Genomic DNA, 26,238 nt, shown 5'->3' with positions numbered 1-26,238 from the left:
GGGGAAACAGTGACAGCCTTTATTTTGGGATGCTCCAAAATCACTGCAGGTGGTGACTACAGCCATGAAATTAAAAGACGCTTACTCCTTGGAAAGAAAGTTATGACCAACCTAGAAAGGATATTAAAAAGCAGAGACATTACTTTGTCAACAAAGGTCTGTCTAGTCAAGGCTATGGTTTTTCTGGTAGTCACGCATGGATGTGAGAGTTGGACTGTGAAGAGAGCTGAGTGCCAAAGAATTGATGCTTTTGAACTGTGGTGTTGGAGACGACTCTTGAGAATCCCTTGGACTACAAGGAGATCCAACCAGCCCATCCTAAAAGGAGATCAGTCCTGGGTGTTGATTGGAAGGACTGATGTTGAAGCTTAAACTCCAATACTTTGGCCACCTGATGCAAAGAGCTGACTCATTTGAAAAGACACTGATGATGGGAAAGATTGAAGGCAGGATGAGAAGGGGATGACAGAGGATGAAATGGTTGGATGGCATCACCAACTCAATGGACATGAATTTGGGTAATCTCTGGGAGTTGTTGATGGACAGGGGAGCCTGGCGTGCTGCAGTCTGTGGAGGTCGCAAAGAGTCGGACACGACTATGTGACTGAAATGAACTGATCCTTAAATCCTCAAAATTTTTCTTAAAACTAATCATACTTATATGGCAAATTAATGATGATTATTGTGACAGCTACCGTGTAATGGACTTCTTTGCAAATCTGTTATAGAGAGAGGTAATCAGGAATAATTTTTAAAAATATCACTGAAATAGTTCACATGTCAATTAATTCACTTAGATTGAAGTGGGTTTGTTCAGTACTGAAACATTTAACATCAGATAGCAAAGAGTAAGTTTTGAGGGGGAGAGGGGAGATGTTTTTTCATTTTCTAAGTTTTGGTGTTAAATTCTTTTAAATCCCATTTCTTCATTTTCACCTCCCTTTGAACTACTTTTAACGTTTGAAAAATAACTTGGTAAGGCCTGAGCAGAGGTAAGAGAGATTCTGAGGCTATATCTCTAGCTCAATGAGAAGGAGTCACATGACACTAACTGTTGCAACTAGTACAGAGTGAGAGTGACATACAAGTATGGTTTATTTCACCTCTCTGGTTTAGATTACTTGGTACCCAGAGTCTCATGAGAGCAGACTGTTGTGAGGCAGAGATGTAGATACTTGGTTATTGGTTTTAAATAAATCTATTCCTGTTGCAGTTAAAAGAATGTACATAATTGAACACAGAAGCCTATTACCAGTACAGACCTTATCTGACTAGATGGAGTTCCTTTGGTATACCTATTATGTTTGGGTGGTCTGTGTCTTAGCCTTGTAGACTCAGAAATGCTATTGTTACTGTGCATACAAGATATTGAACTCTCGGGAACAAAGTGGTATTGCAAAAAAAAAAAAAGCAACGAACTAATAAAAATAACCAAAATATAAGTTTATTACTTTTATTATAATAGGAATAGGAAGAATAATTATTGTATATACTAGATACTTGTGTTTATGGATGACTAACTAGCTTCCCTGGTGGCTCAAATGGTAAAGGATGTGAAATTCGCTCAGTTGTGTCTGACTCTTTGCAACCCCATGGACTATATAGTCCATGGAATTTCCAGGCCAGAATACTGGAGTGGGTAGCCTTTACCTTCTCCAGGAGATCTTCCCAACCCAGGGATTGAACCCAGGTCTCCTGTATCACAGGCGGCTTCTTTACCAGCTGAGCTACAAGGGAAGCCCAAGAATACTGGAGTAGTAGATAACCTGTCCCTTCTCCAGTGGATCTCCCCAACCCAGGAATCGAACCAGCCTCTCCTGCATTGCAGGCAAATTCTTTACCAACTGAGCTATTAGAGAAGCCCAAAATGGTAAAGAAACCACCTTAAATGCAAGAGACCTGGGTTCAATCCTTGGGTTGGGAAGATCTCCTGGAGAAGGGAATGGCAATCCATTCCTATATTTTTGCCTGGAGAGTTCAATAGACAGAGCAGCCCGGTGGCCTACAGTCTATGGAGTCGCAAAAAATCAGGCATGACTGAGTGACTTTCACTTTCTTTTCACTTCTTTCAACTGGATAAATACTCATAAAGAGAGTTAACAGGAAAGGAAGGTTTTCTGTCTGTACCTAAACTCTAGGTAGAGAAAAAAAGACTTCTCTAGGAAGTTATAAGCCTAAACCTACCCTCATGTGGATTTGATGTTATGTTGGCAGGATAGTCTGGGAACCCCCCCAAGCCAAGAAAATAAGAAACAAAGTAGCTCCTAAACTGCTTGGCAAATGCAAGCCTGAAACACTCTGAACAGAGGCACTCCCACCTCAGACTACACAGGATTTCCTCAATAAGTTCTGAACTCACAATCTAGAATTACAAAATACACAAGGAAATAGTAAACTAGAGAAGAGTCAAGACCAGTATTATAAATGCAAGGAATTCAAATGATAGATTTATCAGATAGAGACTATAAAACAAATATGTATAAATGATTAATGACTCAAATCTCTCTAACACAAGCCATATAAAGAAATATGCTTATGAAATTAAAATTCATGGAGAATTGAGCATTAAATTAGACACAGTGAAACGAGAAAAGGTTAAATGGATCTTGTGAAGAATGTGAAGGAGTTATTCAGAATGTAACACAGGAGATATAAAAATTTGTAAAAATATGTAGGAAAGAGGTAATTCAACATAATTTGATATGATTTTCTAGCAAAAAGAATAGAGAAAATAACAAAGAGGCTATGAAAGGCATAATGGCTGATGATTTTTCAGAACTACTGAAACACATGAGTCTCCAGGAAAATTCAAGGAATCTGAAGCCAGATAAATAAAAGAAGTACACACTTAGACATGTTGTAGTAAGATTGCTCAAAACCAGACATAAGGAGATCTTAACAACAACCAGAAACGAGATAGATTACAAAAGAGCAGTACTAAGCCAACAGTGGGCTAATATTTCAAAGCACTGAGGTGAATTAACTAACAACTAGAGTAGACTACGGAGAAGGCAATGGCACCCCACTCCAGCACTCTTACCTGGAAAATCCCATGGACGGAGGAGCCTGGTGGGCTGCAGTCCATGGGGTCGCTAAGAGTCGGACATGACTGAGCAACTTCACTTTCACTTTGCAGTTTCATGCACTGGAGAAGGAATTGGCAACCCACTCCAGTGTTCTTGCCTGGAGACTCCCAAGGACGGGGGAGCCTGGTGGGCTGCCGTCTATGGGGATGCACAAAGTCAGACACGACTGAAGTGACTTAGCAGCAGCAGCAGCAGAATAAACTACCCAGCTAAACTATCATTTAAGTATGAGACTGAAATAAAGACATTTTCAGTGCCTGGGAGAATTTGCTATCAAAAGAGCTTCACTGAATGAACTTCTAAAGGATAGTCCCTAACACGTGAATTTTAACACAGAGGAAGAGATGAAATGCAAGGGAAAAAAGGTTTGGTGAGAGGAGCATTAAAAAATAAATAAATGTTCCTCATCTTATTTCCTTTTCTGTGGATATTGAGAATACATAGTATTTACTTTCATTACAAACATTTTCCCAAGGGTCTGTATATAGCAGAGCTGAGTGTGACTTGTATTTTAAAGATTTTAAGATACTTCTTAAAAGCAAAGATTTTATTGTTAATGATTCACAAAACAAAAGATTAATTGTGATGATTTCCAAATTGTAAGTTATCATTGGTTTGGGTTTTCCCTTATGATTAGTTTTATAAACATATTACAGTATTTTAGTTGGGAAGAAACTATTTTTATAAAGATATTTAACTATATTTATAAAGATATTTTTATAAAGATATTTATAAAGATATTTAATTCCTCTTCATTTAGATCAAATCCTTTTTATGAACCTAAACCGACTCCAAACAATTTGCTAAGTCCAGTTCAAGAACTGGAAACTGAAAGGAGAGTAAAAAGAAAAGCCCCAGCCCCACCAGCCATCTCGCCAAAGACAGGAGGAGTAAATGAAAACACAGGTGTTTCTGCAGGAAGAGATCTCTCCACTTCTCCTAAGGTAGGAGTTTAATCTTATTAAAACATGTATTAATGTTTGCTCGTTTTCAAATTAAGAAAAGTCATGGTTAGCTATTAATATTTTGATCATATAAAAGTAAAATATAAGTAAATCCATTATATTGTAACACTGTATATACATTTGGAAGTCTATAAATTTATAGTATGTTATAGATTGGATTGTCTGGGTTAAGATTTGCTTTTTAAATGCTGTTTTGAAGTCAGAGGGAGAAAGGCAGTATAATTGTAGGGTTGGTGCTTTGAAAAAAGGATATACTCTAAAGCAGCTAGTCATGATAGACAGGTTACTCTAATATAGAGGAAAGAATAGAAATCATCTTTTTGAGAAATGTACCAGAAAGATTGACACCCAGTGCAGAGAAATACTTTGCTGAAGAATTTCAATACTGTCCCTTTGATTTATGTTAGATTACAATTGTGGCCTTATTGTCATTCTTTTTTAGAAATGTTAATGGATAATAACTTCATGGAAAGGTAAAGTGCAGTCTTAGAACAAAGTCTAAAGCTTCTAAATGGTTTGACTGCAAATAGTGTATCTTTTATCTGAAAGGTAGAGATGCTGAATTTAGCAAGTTTTTTAAGGTAAATAACTCATGACAGTACTCATGAGTGTTTTGTTATTGTTACCATATGACATTATTTAATTCTCACAGGTAGTTGGGGGGGGGGGAGAGATGAACTTAAACTCAGAAGGATAAAGGTCATAGGTCCCCCAGCCAACAGACAGGATTGGAACTGGCATATTCATTAATTACGTGCTCTCTGGACCATATTCCATCTCAGATGCCTGGGCTGCTGCTTTTCTCAAGGGCATCAAATTTCAGTAGTTCCTGTTGTATTTTATAGTTCATTCTGTGCCTTTCATTAAATGCCAGAGTTCTGAAATAGTTTGTTTGCTTTTATTTTCGTTGTTTGAGGGGGAGTGAGTTCACTGAGGTCCTCACTCTGCCATTTTATAAGTCAGTCTGCAGGTGTGTGTTTTTATATCAGGTGTGTTTAACTGTGTGTAACTTTAGGAGGAGAAACTAGGACTAAATTCTGTCTTGCTATTGGCTAGGGAAGTTGGGAGTAGAGTCTATAAATGAAGGTAGTAGAGAACAGAAATATAAAGCAAAAGAGATGGTCAATTCCTATACCCATGAGAGCAAAAATAAAGGCGGCAGTTGAGGCATTGGTCAAAATCAAGAAGCTGTTTAGATTCTTTATCCATTCTAAACATCAAGAATACCTACAACTGTCCTGTTTCCCTGAATCTCTATTCTGCTGCCTACTCTCTCCCTGTCCCCCTTCTGTAGGCCACTGAAGTTTAAAGCTAATCACAAAATCCTAATTTCTTCATGCTGCTGCTGGTAAGTCGCATCAGTCGTGTCTGACTCTGTGCGACCCCATAGATGGCAGCCCAACAGGCTTCTCTGTCCCTGGGATTCTCCAGGCAAGAACACTGGAGTGGGTTGCCATTTCCTTCTCCAGTGTATGAAAGTGAAAAGTGAAAGTGAAGTCACTCAGTCGTGTCCGACTCTTAGCGACCTCATGGACTGTAGCCTACCAGGCTCCTCCACCCATGGGATTTTCCAGGCAAGAGTCCTGGAGTGGGGTGCCATTGCCTCTTTGAATCTCTTCATAAGTGAATGGAAAGGAACTTAACAGTACCTTATTGTGTGCCAGGCAATTTTCTATAACTTCATTTGATCCACAAAACAACCTGAGAAATAAATACCATTATTTCCTTTTTACACTGAGAAACTGAACCTTAGTTAAGTAACTTCCTCAAAGTGATAAAACTAGTATTGACAGCGCCAGGATTAAAATTCAGGTTTTTTGAGTCTAAAACTCATATTTCCCATTGTGCCTTTCTACCTGTAGACAGGTATTTCCAGTTCCAAGTTAGAATTCTTAAATACATTTTTCCATAGAAATAGTGTTACTCACTGTGATTGAATCTATTGTAGTGAAGTATAATATAGCTATTTTTTATGTCATTTTGAGGGTAGTGTTCCATTGTAGACATATTGTGGAATAAATGATCTTTATGGGGAAAACTGAGCATTTTACCACCATGCTTCTCTTGGAAAATGCCTCATCATGTTCAGACACACAATCAGTTGTATTCACAGTAACCTTCTGCTGATCTGGGAGTTAGTTTGGATAACTCAACTATGTAAAACACAGCTATGAAAGATTAATTTTAAAAAAGATTGCTGATATTATTATTAAATGAGGAAAAACGAAGTGCATAACTGTATAGTATGGTAACTTTTGTATGTATAAAGTTTTATTTAAAAGGCCTTATTCACACACATATACACATGTAGACAAACATGCATGCTCCTATACATTATGGAAGGACTCACAAGTAACTTTTGAGGAGAAAGATCTTGAGGGGATGGTGGGTATGCACAAGGTTGAAGGAGGCATTTCTTTTCCTTTTTCCCCTTTCTATGTTGTTTAAATATTTGAATTTTATAAAATGTTTCTCTTCTCTTTTGGTTTGTTATACTCAGAGGCTATTGAGTAATGAGATCATGGATCTTTTTTATTGTTGGCTCAGACAGTAAAGCATCTGTCTACAGTGCAGGAGACCTGGGTTTGATCCCTGGATTGGGAAGATCCCTTGGAGAAAGAAATGGCAATCCACTCCAATACTATTGCCTGGAAAATCCCATGGACAGAGGAGCCTGGTAGGCTACAGTCCATGGGGTCGCAGAGAGTCGCACACGACTTCACTTTCACTTTCACTTTGTACTAGATACCAGATGACATTTTCCCCCAAAATTCATCCCTCAAAATAGAGAAAGTTACTCTCAGGTTTGACCAGGAGTATTGGCTTGGTGGTGGCCTGGGGTTCCATCAGACACCTCAGTGTTGTGCACTGGAAACCAGGTATAGAGGCTTAATAATAGAAAACTTGATCTTCTGTTCCATTTCCATAGCACAAATCTTTTTATTTTGTATATTTATGTAAGATTTCATTTGGAAAAAAAAAATGAACCATTGCCAAAAAAAAATAAAAGTAAGAAAGAAATTGGAAACTACTAACTGCACAGTTATGTGTGAGAGAAGGAAGAAGATTAGAATCAATGGCATATTGATGATAATAAAAAATGATAAATGGTAGCTGAAAAAGAGCAGTGGCATGGGGCCTACTATAGGAATAGACTTGTTTGTGTGTGTGTATGTGCATGTGTGTGTGTGCATATCCAAGTAGTTCCTGAAGACTTTGTTTGCAGTATTAAAGCTTAGTAAAATAATGACCATTTGACAATCTTGAGTCAACATGAAAGAGTCTTATGCTTTGTATACAATGTTCTGTTTAGGAAAGGAGTGAAGTGAAGTCGCTCAGTCGTGTCCGACTCTTTGTGACCCATGGACTGTAGCCCATCAAGCTCCTCTGTCCATGGTATTCTCCAGGCAAGAGTACTGGAGTGGGTTGCCATTTCCTTCTCCAGGGGATCTTCCTAACCGAGGGATCGAACCCAGGTCTCCCACATTGCAGGCAGATGCTTTAACCTCTGCACCACCAGGGAAGCCCAAGGACAGTGTGTTTTATATAAAAATGTTTATACTAAAATTAGTGTTTTGATGCTTAAAACAATATGCTTCTTGGCCAGTTATTTACTATATTTTTAAATTGGAAAGGAAGCAATAGTTCAAATAAAGCTTTTTGGAAAAGAAAACAGACTCAAAATTTAGTTGAATAATAATATTTATACCAAATATTTATATTTTGTTTTGGATAACAAAATGCTAAACTGCACTCAGTAGCAATTGACTGCAGAGGCTAATCATGTCATAGAAAGAGTGCTCAGCCAGATGATTACTTTCCTCCACCTGTAACCTAAAACTACTTATTTTTAAGAAAATTTATGAAAAAGAAGCCAAGACCAGAATTTAAACAGATAATAAGCATATATTTATATTGTAAATAAAATTCAAACTACCCCCCTAAAGGCAGTTAAGAATCCCCCAGTGTAATAAATCTACATAAACTCCTCACCCCAGACCGTTGATTTCTGCATTTGTAAAATGAGAAAACTATGACACTTTTTAAGCCAACTTGGTAAAAAAGACCAGTGTTTAGGGATGTAACCTGACATTTAAAACACAAGCATCCAATAAGGTAAAATGATAAATTAGGCTCAATGGTGGCTGATCACCATTTACTGACTGTGAATTTAAGTTAGTAAGTATATAACTCTGAACTCCTAGATATGATTCATGCAACTTAGTATAAAATGCGAGTCAGATAATAAGAGCTTAGGTACATAAACGACCTTGTTGCCAAATACATCACAAAGGTATTTTACTAAGCACTATATACCTAATTCTGTAAAAATCACAATATAAATAGCTAATTGTCAGTGAATTTTAAAAAATTCAACTTGCACTTATGATAATGTGGAGAAGCTTCCCCCCACCCACCCCCGCACATTGGATGGTGAAATAAGCCTGATCGTGTGGAGAAGGGCTCCCTCAAAAAGCTTGATTAGAACTCCAGTGATTAGCAATAAAACACTGTCCACTTACTCCATCTCTGAAAGTGGAAACATTATTCATATCTAACAGCTCAGCTAAGTGACTCAAGCCTTCACTCATATTGTGACCTCTTTCTCGAATGCTCTTATAGAGACCCAAGCTTTACACTTGTATATTTTTGAGTACTTACAATTTGCAGAAACTGTAAGAAGCCCAGGTTATACTGAAGTCAGAGTTACATACAGCAGTCTCTTTGATTGATCCTAGCAGCAAATTCGAACCACAAAACAAACATGCTTTTCAGTTTTTATATAGAAAGGCCCCCTTCTATAAAGTTCTTTACCTCCATTTCTGTCTGCAAAACTGTGCGGAATGGTGCCTGTGGGCCACTCATGCTGAAAAGCAATAAGCACATGACCAAACTATTAATTTCCTCATATGTAAGTTGAAAGTACCTCATAACTTCGAAGGAAAATCATTAAAAGGAATGAAGAGCAAAATTTAATTGAATATGATGATAAATGCGTAGTCATTTTGTAAAATGCCAAACTGCATTCAATGATAGCTTGCAGTGGGCACAATGGGGATAAGTTTAAGTTACTGGTAAAGTTTTTATTTACTGGAATACCTTTCTTACCAGAATACCTTGTTCCTCAATAATACAGAATAAATGAGGCACTGCTTTATGTATCACCTGGTCTATTGGTTAGTATTCTTTTGGTTATGACTAATAGAAGGAAGCTATTTTGTTAATTTTTTTTTTCTTAAGAAAAAGGATAACTTGTTAGGAAACAAGAGGAAATTTTAGCAGAACCAAAGGCAAAAGATACAACTGGGACTGAGTTGTAAACATCAACTGTATTGCTTGTCTCTTTGGAATGCCTTCAATTTTCCCTTTACTTTTTTAATGATAATTTAATCTCCCTGCAAAATAGTTTATGTTCTGGAATTTCCTCTCTCTCCAGTACATAGCCACTCTTCTTTCAGTGTAGCTGACTTTAGCTAAAGGTTAAGAACAAATGACATTTGTTGACAAAATGACTACAGCAATTACTTTTTCTTAATATGAATGAGGATCCTCTCAGAATTGTTACTTACTAAACATAAAAATCTCCAGTTAATGCCGTTTCAATTGGAATTAGGATTATCTGCTGGCAATAGAAAGCCTTGATGACAGTTTAAGTAAAAGAAACATGTATTTCTGTTTTTACCAATGTTGATGGTCTAGTGCTAACACGGTAGCCTTAAAGCCATCAGGGACCCAGTCTCCTATTGTGCTGATCCCACATCCTCAGTATACACTTCCAGCTGGTAGCCCAAGATGGCTGCTTGAACCATAGTTGATATGTCCCATTCCAGTCAACAAGAAGAAAGCGGGGAAATAGCCACACCTGCCTCTAGCAACAGAGGAGGCAATGGCACCCCACTCCAGTACTTTTGCCTGGAAAATCCCATGGACGGAGGAGCCTAGTAGGCTGCAGTCCATGGGGTCGCTAGAGTCAGACACAACTGAGCGACTTCACTTACACTTTTTACTTTCATGCATTGGAGAAGGAAATGGTAACCCACACCAGTGTTCTTGCCTGGAGAATCCCAGGGATGGGGAAGCCTGTTGGGCTGCCGTCTGTGGGGTTGCACAGAGTCAGACACGACTGAAGCGACTTAGCAGCAGCAGCAGCAGCCTCTAGCAAAAGAGACAGAAAAATTAATCTTTATTCTGGTCAATTGCATTACCCAGCTAAAACTCAAGGGTTCTATTACTAAGGAAGATAAGTAAAATGGATATTAGGAACAGTTAGCAGGCTGTGCCACAGATAAAATATGAGTTTTATAGTGGAGATGCAAATGAATCCAAACTTTGGTGTCTCTTCTGTGAGAAAACATGAATGATGACCACTGAAAATAGTCATTCAGAATGACATGAAAATCAAGCAATGTAACCTTTAAAGGAAAATCTTCAGAATATTTTGCCACTGAGCATAAAGAAGTCTAGAAACAGTCTAGAAACAGAATACAAAAACAAAAACCACACACAAAAAACCCAAAGTTGAGTAGTATTTCCTTCAAAGTCAGTTTGCTACATTTATGCAAGGTGGTCTGAAAAGATATGGTAGTTTTCAGAGCATAGCATTATTGGCAAAGTTGTTGAGAAAAAACTACTTTTTGACACCTACGATGTCAATTCTAAAATATATTTGGATAGGTGCACTGCAGAGCCTTGACTAGAGCACTGCAATAGAGGCTCCTAGGACACTAAATATAAGAACTCACTTCTCACATGGGTGGAAATGAAGACTGTGCATCTGCACCGCCTTAAAAGTGAATGCCTCCTTAAATCTTGTGCCCTAGGCACTCCGTGCCCAGTTGTGTCTGACTCTTTGTGACGCCATGAGGTAGCCTGCCAGGCTCCTCTGTCCATGGGATTTCCCAGGCAGAGCTAGTTCCCATTTCCTCCTCCAGGGGATCTTCCCAACCCAGGGATCGAACCCATGTTTCTTGCATTGGCATGTGGTTTCTCTACCACCTAGCCACCTGGGAAGCCAGCCCTAGGCATTGCCTTGCTTCAACTCTAATCTCAGCCCTGGTGCACAAAGGGGGCAAATCTGACAAATTTATACTAGCAGTAACCCACTTAAAAGACCTTTGCAGTCTAAACCAGGAACCCCGGCACTGAAACCACCTCTGAGAATTTGCCTTTTGATTTTTGTCTGACTGTATTTATTGGAAGAGGTAAAATGTTACATTTTGCTTATAGAAATAAACCATGACTAGGATGCTTGCATTTTGAAACAAATTTTATAAAGCAGTTAAGTGTTATTTTTTTAAAGGTTGTTCTTTTATATCAGTGTATTCTGGAGTAACTGAGTAGGTGCCTGTCACAGTTTTCCAGCTGAGAATTAAAAAAAAAAAAAAAGCCACCATATAGAAAAAGAACCTGATTAAGGTAAATACATTTTGAACACCTTAATGATAATGACTCATGTTTGGCTTAGTTGCTGCAAGCTCTATAAAGGCTTAGGAATTAAAAATAAATGATAAATTGAGTGTTTTAAATATATATTGGCAGGATCACTTTAGGGTACATTACTGATGATAAAAGCATTGATTAGCCCACCTTTACTGCATGAAGAACATATTTAAAGTATTTGAGCAGATTCATACAGAACCTTCTCAGTTCCCAGTATTGGGTAAATTTCACCCCATCATAATGAGAAACAAAAAGAAAAAAGAAAAGACCTACAACAGCATGCACTGTGGGGCAAGATCTAAGGTGAGGCAAGAGTGGCAACTAAGGTCCAAATTTTAAGGAGCCTCTCACTTGCAGGTTCATGTAAGTGCAAACATGGCACTTGTTTAAACCCAAGATTTTCCAGACAAAAATACTGGAGTAGGTTGCCAACTTCTTCCTCCAGGAAATCTTCCTGACCCAAGGATCAAACCCGATTCTCCTACCTCTCCTGCATTACAAGCAGATTGTTTACCATGGAGCTATCTGAAGCCTTTGTGATTCCTGATATACTATAATAGCAAGTAAATAGGACTGTCATAAGTATACTTGCCAAAGAATTAAAATGAGATCTAGTCAAACCACTGGTTGTAATAACTACCAATTTACAAGAAATACTAAGGGGTAGAATGGAATGTATGAAATACTGAGGGGTAAAATGCATCCAGTCCCATCACTTTATGGCAAGTATGAAGGGCAAAAGTGGAAGCAGTGACAGATTTTCTTTTCTTTGGCTTCAAAATCACTGTGGATAGTGACTACAGCCAGGATATTAAAATATGTTTGCTCCTTAGAAGGAAATCTTTGAGAAACCTAGACAGTATATTAAAAAAGAGGCATCACTTTTCTATAGACAAAGGTCCGTATAGTCAAGGCTATGGTTTTTCTAGTAGTCAGGTGTGAATGTGAGAGTTGGACCATAAAGAAAGCTGAGCGCCAAAGAATTGATGCTTTCGAATTGTGCTGGAGACGACTCTTGAAAGTCTCTTGGACAGCAAGATCGAACCAGTCAATTCTAAAGGAAATTAACCCTGAATATTCATTGGAAGGAGAATGCGGAAGTTCCAGTGCTTTGGCCACCTAATGCAAAGAGCCAACTCATTGGAAAAGACCCTGATGCTGGGAAAGATTGAGGGCAAGAGAAGAGGGCAGCAGAGGATGAGATCGTTAGGTGGTGTCACCAATTCAATGGACATAAATCAGAGTAAACTCTGGAAGTTAGTGAAGGACAGTGAAGCCTGGCATGCTCGTTTCCTGAGGTTGCAAAGAGTTGGATATGCCTTAGGGACTAAACAACAACAACAGAATGGAATGAGGGAGAATTTTAGTAACTTTTGAACTTGCATCCACTTTATTACATATTATCAAAATAGAAGTAACTTTTGAAAAACTACAGGAAGAAACTAGTAGTCTGTATTATATAAGCAATTATATATAGCACATCTCTCTATATAATTGATGGAATAGGCCAAGTTAAAAATCAGTAAGATTTAAAGACTAGACAATATTTGCCTCATAAAATACTATACCATTGGATTAATTTCTTAATGGAGAATGACTATATTTTAGGCTCTAAAGTAAATCTTAAACACATTTCAGAAAGTCCAATTAATCTAGAAATCAGTTTAAAAGAAAAAAACAGTATCTATAAAGCAATCATCAATCAATTAAAAATATAATTATAAAAAATATTTAGAGCAAAATCCATATCTTTGAAAATTAATATATATTCTTTCAACTAATCTATAGGTCAAAGAAGAAATCTTAACAAGATAAACTGTAAATCCAATGAAAATGTTTGGTTTCACTACTTGATGTGTTGATGAGGAATTTATATAATCAAGTTGAATTCCTGTAGTTGTTTCTGGGATGGTTTTATGTTTACTTAAACTTCTTGCTTGGCACTGTTTTTTAATATAAGTCCCAGCTTGAAAGTCTTGAAGAACAAGCCTGACATGTTTGAACTTGGAGAAGAGTCTCAAAAACAATCATGTACAGTTGAGTTAATGGAGCAACTAGATACCATAAAACGGCTTTAATATTCCTTTCACTGTCTGTTTCCATGGCAAGAGTTTCCATTCAAGCAAGAGTTTAGGACACATTTATTTTCAATGGGAGTGAGTATTCCTTAACCAGCTCTTATACAGAAGGCTAACCTACTGTGGGATATATAAACTCTTTAACACCTGGATTAAGAGTTGTAGTCTAATAATTAATCTGCATAATATATATTGAGTTCATTAGTGCAATTTTCATTAAAGGTATGTGAACATTTTCTTTGCACACTTGTGTGTTGTTAGATCATAACATTAGATCGTAAATTTGTAACCCAGGAATCTTTTGTATCCTTAAAAAACAACAACAAAGTAAACAACTAATAGCGTTCAACATAGTGCTGCTGCAGAAAGAAGACTCTGAAGTTAGATAAACCCCTCTAATAATGATCTTTTTGAGAAGCAAAGAGCCAATAATTGAAAATACATTGTGAATAAATTAATAACGTCTTGGAAAGTATCTGACACTTTAATAAGTAAGTTTGTAGTATTGTACTTTACAGTAAATTGTATTTCTGTTCCAGTACTGAATTCTAAAGTTTGGTATCATTCTTATGCCCAGATGTCTCAAGAAGCTCAATAAATAATTGTTTATCTGTACAACATCATAATTTCCAATTTTTGGATGTAATAATTGGGATTAAAATCCTAAAACTATTTCTCCACCCTTCTCCCCACCCCCAGTAGCAGTAGATGCTATTGCAGGGGAAACTCTTTAGTGTTTATTTACCTCTTAACTGCTTTGGAAAACAGGTTTTAGCATAGCTAGACTCTTTTTTTAAAAACAAGGACTATCCACGTTTAATGTCTTAGAATAAACCTCATAGGTAATTGAAACAGAAAAACCTCATGTAATTGAGTGATTAGTATAAGCACAGAGTTTATTTTTACTTTTAATAGAAAACAGTTTATTCTTTCATGTACTCACAATAACTTGCATTATTAAAGAGATCTTCATTTGGTCAGACTCAATGAGTTATATATATCAGTAATGTGCACTTAAGATTTTCACACAAGGTAAAAACTGTTTTTCATCATATATTGTTCCCCCTATATATATTTCTTTAAAATATGTTAATATTTTTTATTTATTTAGTGAAACTTCACCTTATATAGCAGATCTTACCTTTATTTCAGCCCACACTGTTCTCACGAATTTATAATTGACTAAAATAAAATCTTTTGAATATAAAGTTATTTTGCTTATTGACTATTTTCCCAAAAAAAAGCGTGCTTCTTATAGAACACCTTTAAATTTTTTTGAAAAGAGAAAACTACTTCAAAGCACATCATTGCTTAATACAAATTCAGATACCATGTCCTACCCATTACCCATTCTATATTAATAGTATTTGAATGATGATGCTTTGGAGTATATATAACCAAGACGTTACTGTACATTTATTAATTTTGAAAATACTAATTCAGACACGTGAGAACTTTATAATTTCTATGAGCAGTAACCATGACTTTGGTAAACATTAGCCATAAAAAGAGATTCATGGAAATTTTAGAAGATACTTTTCGATAGAAGTGTCATTTTTTTATCTGACTCTGAAGAGAAGCTTTTAGTTACTCTGAAGGAAGCATCTAAAGTAGTGTCACAATAATTCTTAGCTTCCTAACACCTTAAAAGAAGGCAAAGCTAAATGAACATTATAAAGTTTCGTAAATAATTTAAAATAAAATTTAATTCGACACTCAAAATTTTATTCATCATATAAGACACCATTAATAACCTGAGTATTTTCATTTTAAGAAATATTCTCATGTAAGTATATTTGTATAATCTGTTTGAAGGGCATGAGATGCAAAAATGCTATAAAATAGAACCTGAAAATTTCTCTAGTTAAGTCAGTTCAGTTCAGTTACTCAGTCATGTGCTACTCTTTCGGACCCAATGGATTGCAGCACGCCAGGCCTCCCTGTCCATTGCCAACTCCCAGAGTTTACTAAAACTCATCTCCATTGAGTCGGTGATGCCATCCAACCATCTCATCCTCTGTCGTCCCCTTCTCCTCCTGCCTTCAATCTTTCCCAGCATCAGGGTCTTTTCCACTGAGTCAGTTCTTTGCTTCAGGGGCCAAAGTATTGGAGTTTCACCTTCAGCATCAGTCCTTCCAACGAATATTCAGGACTGATCTCCTTTAGGATGGACTGGTTGGATATCCTTGCAGTCCAAGGGACTCTTAAGAGACTTCTGCAACACCACAGTTCAAAAGCATCAATTCTTCAGCATTCAGCTTTCTTTATAGTCCAACTCTCACATCCATACATGACCACTGGAAAAACCATGGCATTCACTAGATGGACCTTTGTTGACAAAGTAATGTCTCTGCTCTTTAATATGTTGTGTAGATTGGTCATAAATTTTCTTCCCAAGGAGTAAACATCTTTTAATTGCATGGCTGCAGTCACCAGTTCAGTTCAGTTCAGTCGCTCAGTCGTGTCCGACTCTTTGCGAACCCATGAATCGCAGCACACCAGGCCTCCCTGTCCATCACCATCTCCCAGAGTTCACTCAGACTCACGTCCATCGAGTCAGTGACGCCATCCAGCCATCTCATCCTCGGTCTTCCTTTCTCCTCCTGTCCCCAATCCCTCCCAGTATCAGAGTCTTTTCCAATGAGTCAACTCTTCTCATGAGGTGGCCAAAGTACTGGCATTTCAGCTTTAGCATCATTCCTTCCAAAGAAATCCCAGGGTTGATCTCCTGCAGAATGGACTGGTTGGATCTCCTTACAGTCCAAGGGACTCTCAAGAGTCTTCTCCAACATCACAGTTCAAAAGCATCAATTCTTCGGCACTCAGCCTTCTTCACAGTCCAACTCTCACATCCATACATGACCACTGGAAAAACCATAGCCTTGACTAGACGGACCTTAGCTGGCAAAGTAATGTCTCTGCTTTTGAATATACTATCTAGATTGGTCATAACTTTTCTTCCAAGGAGTAAGTGTCTTTTAATTTCATGGCTGCAGTCACCATCTGCAGTGATTTTGGAGCCCCCCAAAATAAAGTCTGACACTGTTTCCACTGTTTCCCCATCTATTTTCCATGAAGTGATGGGACCGGATGCCATGATCTTCGTTTTCTGAATGTTGAGCTTTAAGCCAACTTGGTCACTCTCCTCTTTCACTTTCATCAAGAGGCTTTTTAGCTCCTCTTCACTTTCTGCTATAAGGGTGGTGTCATTTGCATATCTGAGGTTATTGATATTTCTCCCGGCAATTTTGATTCCAGCTTGTGTTTCTTCCAGCCCAGCGTTTCCCATGATGTACTCTGCATAGAAGTTAAAAAAGCAGGGTGACAATATATAGCCTTGACGTACTCCTTTTCCTGTTTGGAACCAGACTGTTGTTCCATGTTCAGTTCTAACTATTGCTTCCTGGCCTGCATACAGATTTCTCAAGAGGCAGGTGAGGTGGTCTGGTATTCCCATCTCTTTCAGAATTTTCCAGAGTTTATTGTGATCCACACAGTCAAAGGCTTTGGCATAGTCAATAAAGCAGAAAGAAATGTTTTTCTGGAACTCTCTTGCTTTTTCCATGATCCAGTGGATGTTGGCAATTTGATCTCTGGCTCCTCTGCCTTTTCTAAAACCAGCTTGAACATCAGGGAGTTCACAGTTCACGTATTGCTGAAGTCACCATCTACAGTGATTTTGGAGCCCTCAAAAATGAAGTCTGTCACTGTTTCCACTGTTACCCCGTCTATTTGCCATGAAGTGATGGGACCAGATGCCATGATCTTCGTTTTCTGAATGTTGAGATTTAAGCCAACTTTTTCACTCTCCTGTTTCACTTTCTTCAAGAGGCTCTTTAGTTCTTCGCTTTCTGCCATAAGGGTGGTGTCATCTGCATATCTGAGGTTATTGATATTTCTCCCGGCAATCTTGATTCCAGCTTGTGCTTCATCCAGCCCAGTGTTTCTCATGATCTACTCTGCATATAAGTTAAATAAACAGGCTGACAGTATACAGCCTTGACATACTCCTTTTCCTATTTGGAACCGGTCTGTTGTTCCATGTCCAGTTCTAACTGTTGCTTCCTGAGCTGCATACAGATTTCTCAGGAGGAGGGGGGTGGTCTGGTATTCCCATCTCTTGAAGAATTTTCCACAGTTTGTTGTGGTTCACACAGTCAAAGGCTTTGACATAGTCAATAAAGCAGAAGGTGATATTTTCTAGAACTCTCTTGCTTTTTTGATGATCCAACAGATGTTGGCAGTTCCTCTACCTTTTCTAAATCCAGCTTGAACATCTGGAAGTTCACGGTTCACATACTTTTGAAGCCTGGCTTGGAGAATTTTGAGCATTACTTTACTAACATGTGAGATAAGTGCAATTGTGTGGTAGTTTGAGCATTCTTTTGCATTACCTTTCTTTGGGATTGGAATGAAAACTGACCTTTTCCAGTCCTGTAGACACTGCTGAGTTTTCCAAACTTGCTGGCATATTGAGTACAGCACTTTCACAGCATCATCTTTTAGGATTTGAAATAGCTCAACTAGAATTCCATCACCTCCACTAGCTTTGTTCATGTGATGCTTCCTAAGGCCCACCTGACTTCACATTCCAGGATGTCTGGCTCTAGGTTGGAGATCACACCATAGTGATTATCTGGGTCATGAAGATCTTTTTTGTATAGTTCTTCTGGATATTCTTGCCATCTCTTCTTAATATCTTCTGCTTCTGTTAGGTCCATACCATTTCTGTCCTTTATTGAGCTCATCTTTGCATGCAACGTTTCCTTGGTATCGCTAATTTTTTTGAAGAGATATCTAGTCTTTCCGATTCTATTTTTTTCCCCTCTATTTCTTTGCACTGATTGCTGAGGAAGGCTTTCTTATCTCTCCTTGCTATTCTTTGGAACTCTGCATTCAGTGGGTATATCTTTTCTTTTCTTCTTTGCCTTTCACTTCTATTCACAGCTATTTGTTAGGCCTCCTCAGACGACCATTTTGCCTTTCTGCATTTCTTTTCCTTGGGGATGGTCTTGATCCCTGTCTCCTGTACAGTGTCATGAACTGTAGTTCTTCCATCCATAGTTCTTCAGGCACTCTATCAGATCTAATCCCTTGAATCTCTTTGTCACTTCCACTGTATAATCATAAGGGATTTGATTTAGGTCATACCTGCGTGATCTAGTGGTTTTCCCTACTTTCTTCAATTTAAGTCTGAGTTTGGCAATAAGGAGTTCATGGTCTGTGCCACAGTCAGCTCCTGGTCTCGTTTTTGCTGACTGTATAGAACTTCCCCATCTTGGCTACTGAGAATATAATCAATCTAATGTCAGTATTGACCATCTGGCGATGTCCATGTATAGAGTTTTCTCTCTTTGTTATAAGAGGGTGTTGGCTATGACCAGTATGTTCTCTTGGCGAAACTCTTTTAGCCTTTGCCCTGCTTCATTCTGTGCTCCAAGGCCAAATTTGCCTGTTACTTCAGGTGTTTCTTGCCTCCCTACTTTTGCATTCCAGTCCCCTATAATGAAAAGGACATCTTTTTTGGGGTGTTAATTCTAGAAGGTCTTGCAGGTCTTCATAGAACCGTTCAACTTCAGCTTCTTCAGCATTACTGGTTGGGGCATAGACTTGGATTACTGTGATATTGAATGGTTTGCCTTGGAAATGAACAAGAGTTAACCTCTTTTTATACTGGGTTAAAGACAGCAGATATGTGGAATGCTGCCATAAGCAGTTCAACAGTATTCATTGCTACTCTTACCACAATCTGAACATGAAGTAAAAATATTCATTCTACTAAAGTCATATTGTTTATCTTAAAACTTCCAAGACAAAGGGCAGTGTATTTCCAATAAATATTTTTTAGTGATGCTTGATTTTGCTTAGGTGGGAAATAAGCCAATTCAAAAATGGATGAAACAGAAAACAAAAAGGGCAATTATATTTCTTTTTCTAAGAAAGAAATGTTCTATAAGAGTGACTTTCAAAGGTTTTTTTTTTTTTTTTCCCTTTTGAAGGGAGAGGGTGGAATTTATAGGGAGTTCATGAAACACGGAACATCTTCAAAAACATTTGGGAACATGTCTGCTCTCCTATGCTACTTCACACATCCTTTTTTGTTTTGTTTTAGCCCTTTTCAGTACAGGGAACTCTACTATGAACTAATCAAAAAACATGGCTCATACAAAGTCTTTTTGTCTTCAACAGTCTTCTCAACCTACCCAACATGGCAGTCACATAAAAAGTATGATACAGTATACTGGGCTACAATAGACATAGGCTAGAGTACTATAAGATCAATAATGAGAGTGTTACTTATACCACATTACCTCCTCTCCAAGCACACTGCATTAGAGATTAGGAACAGGGGAAGTGTGTGTGTGTGCATATGTGTGTGCACACACACGTGCTGTAGTGTGAAGTATAGTGTAGTGGTGGTGAGAGAGGCAGTAGAGATCACAATTTATCTGAGCTATTGAAGGACAATTAGAATTCACTAGATGAGCAAAGAAACGAGAGGAAGGACATTTCAAAAGGAATAGAAGGGCAAAAGCATTGAGGTATAAAACTGTCTAGTTCAAGAGACTGAGCACCATTGATGTGATGGAATACCTGGACTTAAAAGTGGAGTCTGATTCCGAATATTTGTTTTTGTGTGCGTATGATTGCTCAAAATTTGGGCTTTATTGTGTAGACGGTAGGAATAGTAACAATCTATTTAAACCATGTACAAAATGCATTATTGAAAGGCTGCAGTAGTTTATACACTCAACTGCATTGATAAATCTCAGATGCATTCTGTTTAATGGAAGACATCAGACTCAATAGGCTCCATTCTATATGATTTCATTTAGGTGGCATTTACAAAAGGCAAAACCATAGGGACAGAATGCACCAAAGAATATCAGTGGGTGGAGGGGATACGTGGGAATTTGGGGAAGGGGTAGTGGAATGGTAGAGGTTGTAAAACTGTATGCATTTGTTAAACTAAGACAACTGCCTACTAAACAGTAAGTTTTATGGTATGTAAATTCTATCTTACGGTAATATCATAATAAACATAGTAATGGCCATGGAAGCAGAGCAGAGCAGCTTCTCTTAACATTCCTTGTCCATTGCCTTATCCCCACTGCCTTCGCTGTTGTCAGCTTCTGCTCTTTACTGACTTTTGGCATCAGTGACCTCCTTTCATAGATCCTAGCTCCAAGATTAAAAAACAGAACCTCTGCTTATTCTGTTGATTTCCAGGTTAAACCTTGCACAGCCTTGGTTTCTATTTGGAAACCAAGGAAAAGACATGATCAGATTTCAGTAGAATGAAACCTTGGAATACCATAAATGAAGAATAGAGAGTGATGAACCTAAAGACATGGATAGAGAGACAAAAAGTTTTATAGTAGTCCAGGCTGAAATGGAGGCCCCAAAACAAAAAACAACTTGTCATGTTTCAAGAACTGAAAGATGGTCTATGTAAATGGAGTGTAATGAGCAAGGAGCAAGTGATGTTGTATGTTTGGAGAGGTGGGTACTGCCCAGGTCATGGAGAATCTCACAGACCGTAGTAAGTGTTTGATTAAATGCATGTGTGATGGAAGGCCATTGAAGTTGAAGTATGTGTATGTTCAGTTCAGTTCAGTCGCTCAGTCGTGTCCGACTCTTTGCAACCCCATGAATCGCATCACGCCAGGCCTCCCTGTCCATCACCAACTCTCGGAGTTCACTCAGACTCATATCCATCGAGTTCGTGACACCATCCAGCCATCTCATCCTCGGTCATCCCCTTCTCCTCCTGCCTCCAATCCCTCCCAGCATCAGAGTCTTTTCCCATGAGTCAACTCTTCTCATGAGGTGGCCAAAGTACTGGAGTTTCAGCTTTAGCGTCATTCCTTCCAAAGAAATCCCAGGGCTGATCTCCTTCAGAATGGACTGGTTGGATCTCCTTGCAATCCAAGGGACTCTCAAGAGTCTTCTCCAACATCACAGTTCAAACGCATCCATTCTTCGGCGCTCAGCTTTCTTCACAGTCCAACTCTCACGTCCATACATGACCACAGGAAAAACCAAAATATTGTTCTGCTCCTTAGTTTTACACTTTCACCTTAATGGTATATCCTGAAAATCTTCCCATTTTAGTATGTGGAAAGCATTCTCATCCTGTTTTCCATCTCTAATGTATCATAATTTATATAGCCAGTTAACTATAGATAATGTTGTTTCTAGTCTTTTGTTATCCTGAACAATGCTGCAACAAAGGACCTTGTATACAGATTATTTCATATATGTTAGATCAGTGTCCTGAAGTGAGTCAAAGAATAATGCCTTTGTAATTTTGCCATTCATTGTCAAGAGGCCTTCCAAAGGGGAGGTACCATTTTGCAATAAATTATAATCCTGTGATTTAAAATACTATCTATAGTATTAACATATTTCATTAACATTCCATTAACATAACATTAACATATTCCAAATTGTGTCTCTAGTTCCAACTTCTCCCCGATCTTTGTTTCCTCAACATTTCTTCTTGTGAAAAATAACTCTTTAATTTTATTTCTAAACTTACTGCTGCTGCTAAGTCACTTCAGTCGTGTCCGACTTTGCGTGACCCCATAGACGGTAACCCACCAGGCTCCCCTGTCCCTGGGATTCTCCAGGCAAGAATACTGGAGTTGGTTGCCATTTCCTTCTCCAATGCATGCATGCATGCTAAGTCACTTCAGTCACGTCCGACTCTGTGCGACCCCGTGGACAGCAGCCCACCAGGCTCCTCTCCACAGGATTCTCCAGGCAAGAATACTGGAATGGGTTGCCATTTCCTTCTCCAACTAAATTTGCTAGTCCCCTGGTTTTCCCCATCTCTCAGTAAATGACACTGCCATTTACCTAGCTGCTCAGGTATAAAATGTAGGAACCAGCTTTCCTCCTTCATTTCCTACACTCTGTTTAGTGGAACTTATGTGGTGATGGAAATATTCTGTATCTGTGCTAGTATGGTAGCCACATGTGTACTTACAGTGTGGCTGGTATGACTAATAGGCTGATTTTTTAAATTTAATTTTCATTAATTTTGCTACTTATGTGACTAGTGGCTACCATTTTGGACAATGCAGACTTTTTGTTGTTGTTTGGTCGCTAAGTCATGTCCAACCCTATGTGACCCCATGGATTGCAGTACACCAGGCTTCCATTCTTCACTGTCTCCTGGAGTTTGCTCAGATTCATGTTCATTGAGTCAGTGATGCTGTTCAACCACTTCATCCTCTGTCACCCACTTCTCCTCCTGCCCTCAATCTTTCCTAGCAGCAGGGTCTTTTCCAGTGAGTGTGCTCTTTGCATCAGGAGACAAATTATTGGAACTTCAGCTTCAGCAACAGTTCTTCAAATGAATATGCAGGATTGATTTCCTTTAAGATTAACTGATTTGATCTCCTTGCTATCCAGAGGACTCTCAAGAGTCTTCTCCAACACCACTGTTGAAAAGCAGCAATTGTACGGCGCTCAGCTTTCTTTATGGTCCAGCTCTCACATCCATAATGACTACCGGGAAAAACCATAGCTTTGACTATACAGACCTTTGTAGGCAAAGTGATGTCTCTGCTTTTTAATATGCTGTCTAGGTTGGTCATAGTTTTCCTTCCAAGGAGCAAGCATCTTTTAATTTCCTGGCTGTAGTCACTGTCCGCAATGATTTTGGAGCCCAAGGAAATAAGTCTGTCACTGTTTCCACTTTTTCCCCATCTGTTTGCCATGAAGTGATGGGACCAGATGCCATGATCTTAGTTTTCTGAATGTTGAGTTTTAAGCCAACTTTTTCACTCTCCTCTTTCACCTTTATGAAGAGGCTCTTGAGTTCCTCTTCACTTTTCTGCCATTAGAGTGGTATCATCTGCTTATCTGAGGTTGTTGACTTTTTATTGATCAGTAAAGTCCTACATGTCTCAAGGCTTTCTTGAGGTAATGGTTTTCAACTTCAGCAAGGAGCCTTTTCAAAAATATTAGTGCTTTAAAAGAAGCAGTGCTTGGACTTTACACCAAGTCAGTAAATTAGAATCTTTGAAATTGGAAGTTTGACATCAGGTTTTTTTTTTTTTTATCATCCAGATGATTTTACTGTTTATCCAGAATTGATTTCTTGGTTGTTAGGGGTATACTGATTTTTAAAAATATTTGCTTACTTACTTCCTGTGAAAGATAATATATGCACAGAAATATACTCAAAGCAAAAACATTTTTCTGCTTTGGAAAATTCTTATCTCACTGTTCACTCCTTGGATTTTCCTTTACATGAAAAAAAAAATTTATGTGCTCGGCAATTCAATAAAAATTTGTAGTTTATGAAGGATCTGGTTCTTTTGAAGTGTAAAGGTGTCCAGAGTATCTTCTGGAACTGAAAATTTCATTTTACAATGATTTCTTGTAAAATCATTCATCACAAGGTTGAAATGGGAGGAGAGAGGGAGCCTCAAGAGGGAGGGGAAATATATATATATATATGTATGTACAATTATGACTGATTTGCATTGTTGTACAGCAAAAACCAACATAGCATTGTAAAGCAATTATCCTCCAATTAAAAATTTTATTAAAAAAATCAGTCATCACATTATGTCACTACCTCAAAATTTGGTTTCCCATTGCAGAATAAAATCACCATAACCTTCAAGGCCCTCTGTGATCTAGTCTTTGCCTTTTCTTCCAACCTTATTTCCTCTCATCACCTACCTTTTTCTGTTCGATTAGAGCCATGCTGGTCTTCTCATTCTCAAGTATGACTAGTTCATTCCAGCCTCAGGGCCTTTGTGGTTTATTTTCACACCATCTGAAACATCCTTCAGGCAGGATATGAAAGTACACAGCCTTGCTGAAAGCTTTTTGGGTGTGGATTTGGAAACTGGGTCTGAATTAAATGGTAACAGGTAACATTAGAATCAGGGAAAGAACACTTGCCACTTGTTCTGTCACAAATATTTTGTATTCATACATACTGGAGTTCTGTGCTGAGACCATCTAGAATAATTTTGAAGATGATGGTGGTCCCTAACTGCTAGGATTATAAAAGTTCTGAAGAAAATTATGGAATGAAAAGTTTGAAGGACTTTGATATAGAATGTTTTACCTTGGTTTATTTGTATCTGTAATATTTCCATACAAACCAAACATTGCTTCAAAGAAATATTAACTGCTGACCAGTTGACACAATTCCCTTTGCATAATAACAGTTCTTTTGGTTTATGAAGTAGTTTATAACCTCCAAAACATTAAAATGTGTATGGTTTGTTTTATTCTCTAACCATGACGTAAGTAGAGTGGAAGCTGTTTTCCCCATTTAAAAAAATAAGAGAACTGAGGCAAAGGTACCTGCCTCACCTTATCTTACCTGCCTCCTGAGAAATCTGTATGCACGACAAGAAGCAACAGTTAGAACTGGACATGAAACAACAGACTTGTTCCAAATCGGGAAAGGAGTACTTCAAGGCTATATATTATCACCCTGCTTATTTAACTTATTTGTGGAGTACATCGTGCGAAATGCCGGGCTGGATGAAGCACAAGCTGGAATTAAGATTGCCAGGAGAAATATCAATAACCTCAGATATGCAGATGATAAAACCCTTATGGCAGAAAGTGAAGAAGAACTAAAGAACCTCTTGATGAAAGTGAAAGAGGAGAGTGAAAAAGTTGGCTTAAAGTTCAACATTCAGAAAACGAAGATCATGGCATCCAATCCCATCACTTCATGGCAAATAGATGGGGAAACAGTGGAAACAGTGACAGACTTTATTTTTGAGAGCTCCAAAATCACTGTAGATGATGACTGCAGCCATGCAATTAAAAGATGCTTACTCCTTGGGAAGAAAATTTATGACCAACGTAGACAGCATATTAAAAAGCAGAGACATTACTTTGCCAACAAAGGTCCATCTAGTCAAAGTTATGGTTTTTCCAGTGGTCATAGTATGGATGTGAGAGTTGGACTAAAGAGAAAGCTGAGTGCTGAAGAATTGATGCTTTTGAACTGTGGTGTTGGAGAAGACTTTTGAGAGTCCCTTGAACTGCAAGGAGATCCAACCAGTCTATCCTAAAGGAAATCAGTCCTGAATATTCATTGGAGGGACTAATGCTGAAGCTGAAACTCCAATACTCTGGCCACCTGATGCGAAGAACTGACTCTTTGGGAAAGACCCTGATGCTGGGAAAGATTGAAGGTGGGAGGAAAAGGGGATGACAGAGGATGAGATGGTTGGATGGCATCACTGACTCCATATACATGAGTTTAAGCAAGCTCCGGGAGTTGGTGATGGACAAGGAAGCTTGGCGTGCTGCAGTTCATGGGGTCTCAAAGAGTCGGACATGACTGAGCGACTGAACTGACTGACTGAAGCAAAGTTTATGTCATTGCTATATCACACAGTTTCTTGTATAATTGTGCTACATTTCTGGCAAATATGAATTTGCACTTGCTAAAAAGTATCTTATTTATAAAAATAGGATTTGGAAAGCCTCTAAAGTAGCAAACTTTGCTAGTACCTTTAAGGATTCTTAGTGCATTAACTACCAGATCCAAAAGCATAGGAAACAGAGAAATCATGGTGTGATAAAAGCCAGTACCAGTATAAGAAAAACTGAAAATAAGGACTAAATATTTAGCCTAAAATTGCATCATTAAGAAAGTGTGATTCAACAGACAAA

General features: G+C 38.2%; 1 protein-coding gene across 24 annotated transcripts in view; it reads left to right on the top strand.

The window, feature by feature from the left end:
• Positions 1–26,238, top strand: part of EHBP1 (EH domain binding protein 1) — a 356,949-nt gene that overhangs the window by 180,452 nt on the left and 150,259 nt on the right. For all 24 annotated transcript variants that reach the window (XM_060412059.1, XM_060412056.1, XM_060412046.1 and 21 more), the window contains one exon: positions 3,847–4,030. In XM_060412059.1, coding sequence (XP_060268042.1) covers positions 3,847–4,030 — 184 coding nt within the window. The remainder of the gene's footprint in view (positions 1–3,846; positions 4,031–26,238) is intronic.

This window comes from Ovis aries, chromosome 3, assembly GCF_016772045.2.
Source record: "Ovis aries strain OAR_USU_Benz2616 breed Rambouillet chromosome 3, ARS-UI_Ramb_v3.0, whole genome shotgun sequence".
NCBI classification, from domain to species: Eukaryota; Metazoa; Chordata; class Mammalia; order Artiodactyla; family Bovidae; genus Ovis; species Ovis aries.
Note: the sequence above shows the minus strand (reverse complement) of the source record. Positions and strands in the feature narration are given on the sequence as shown.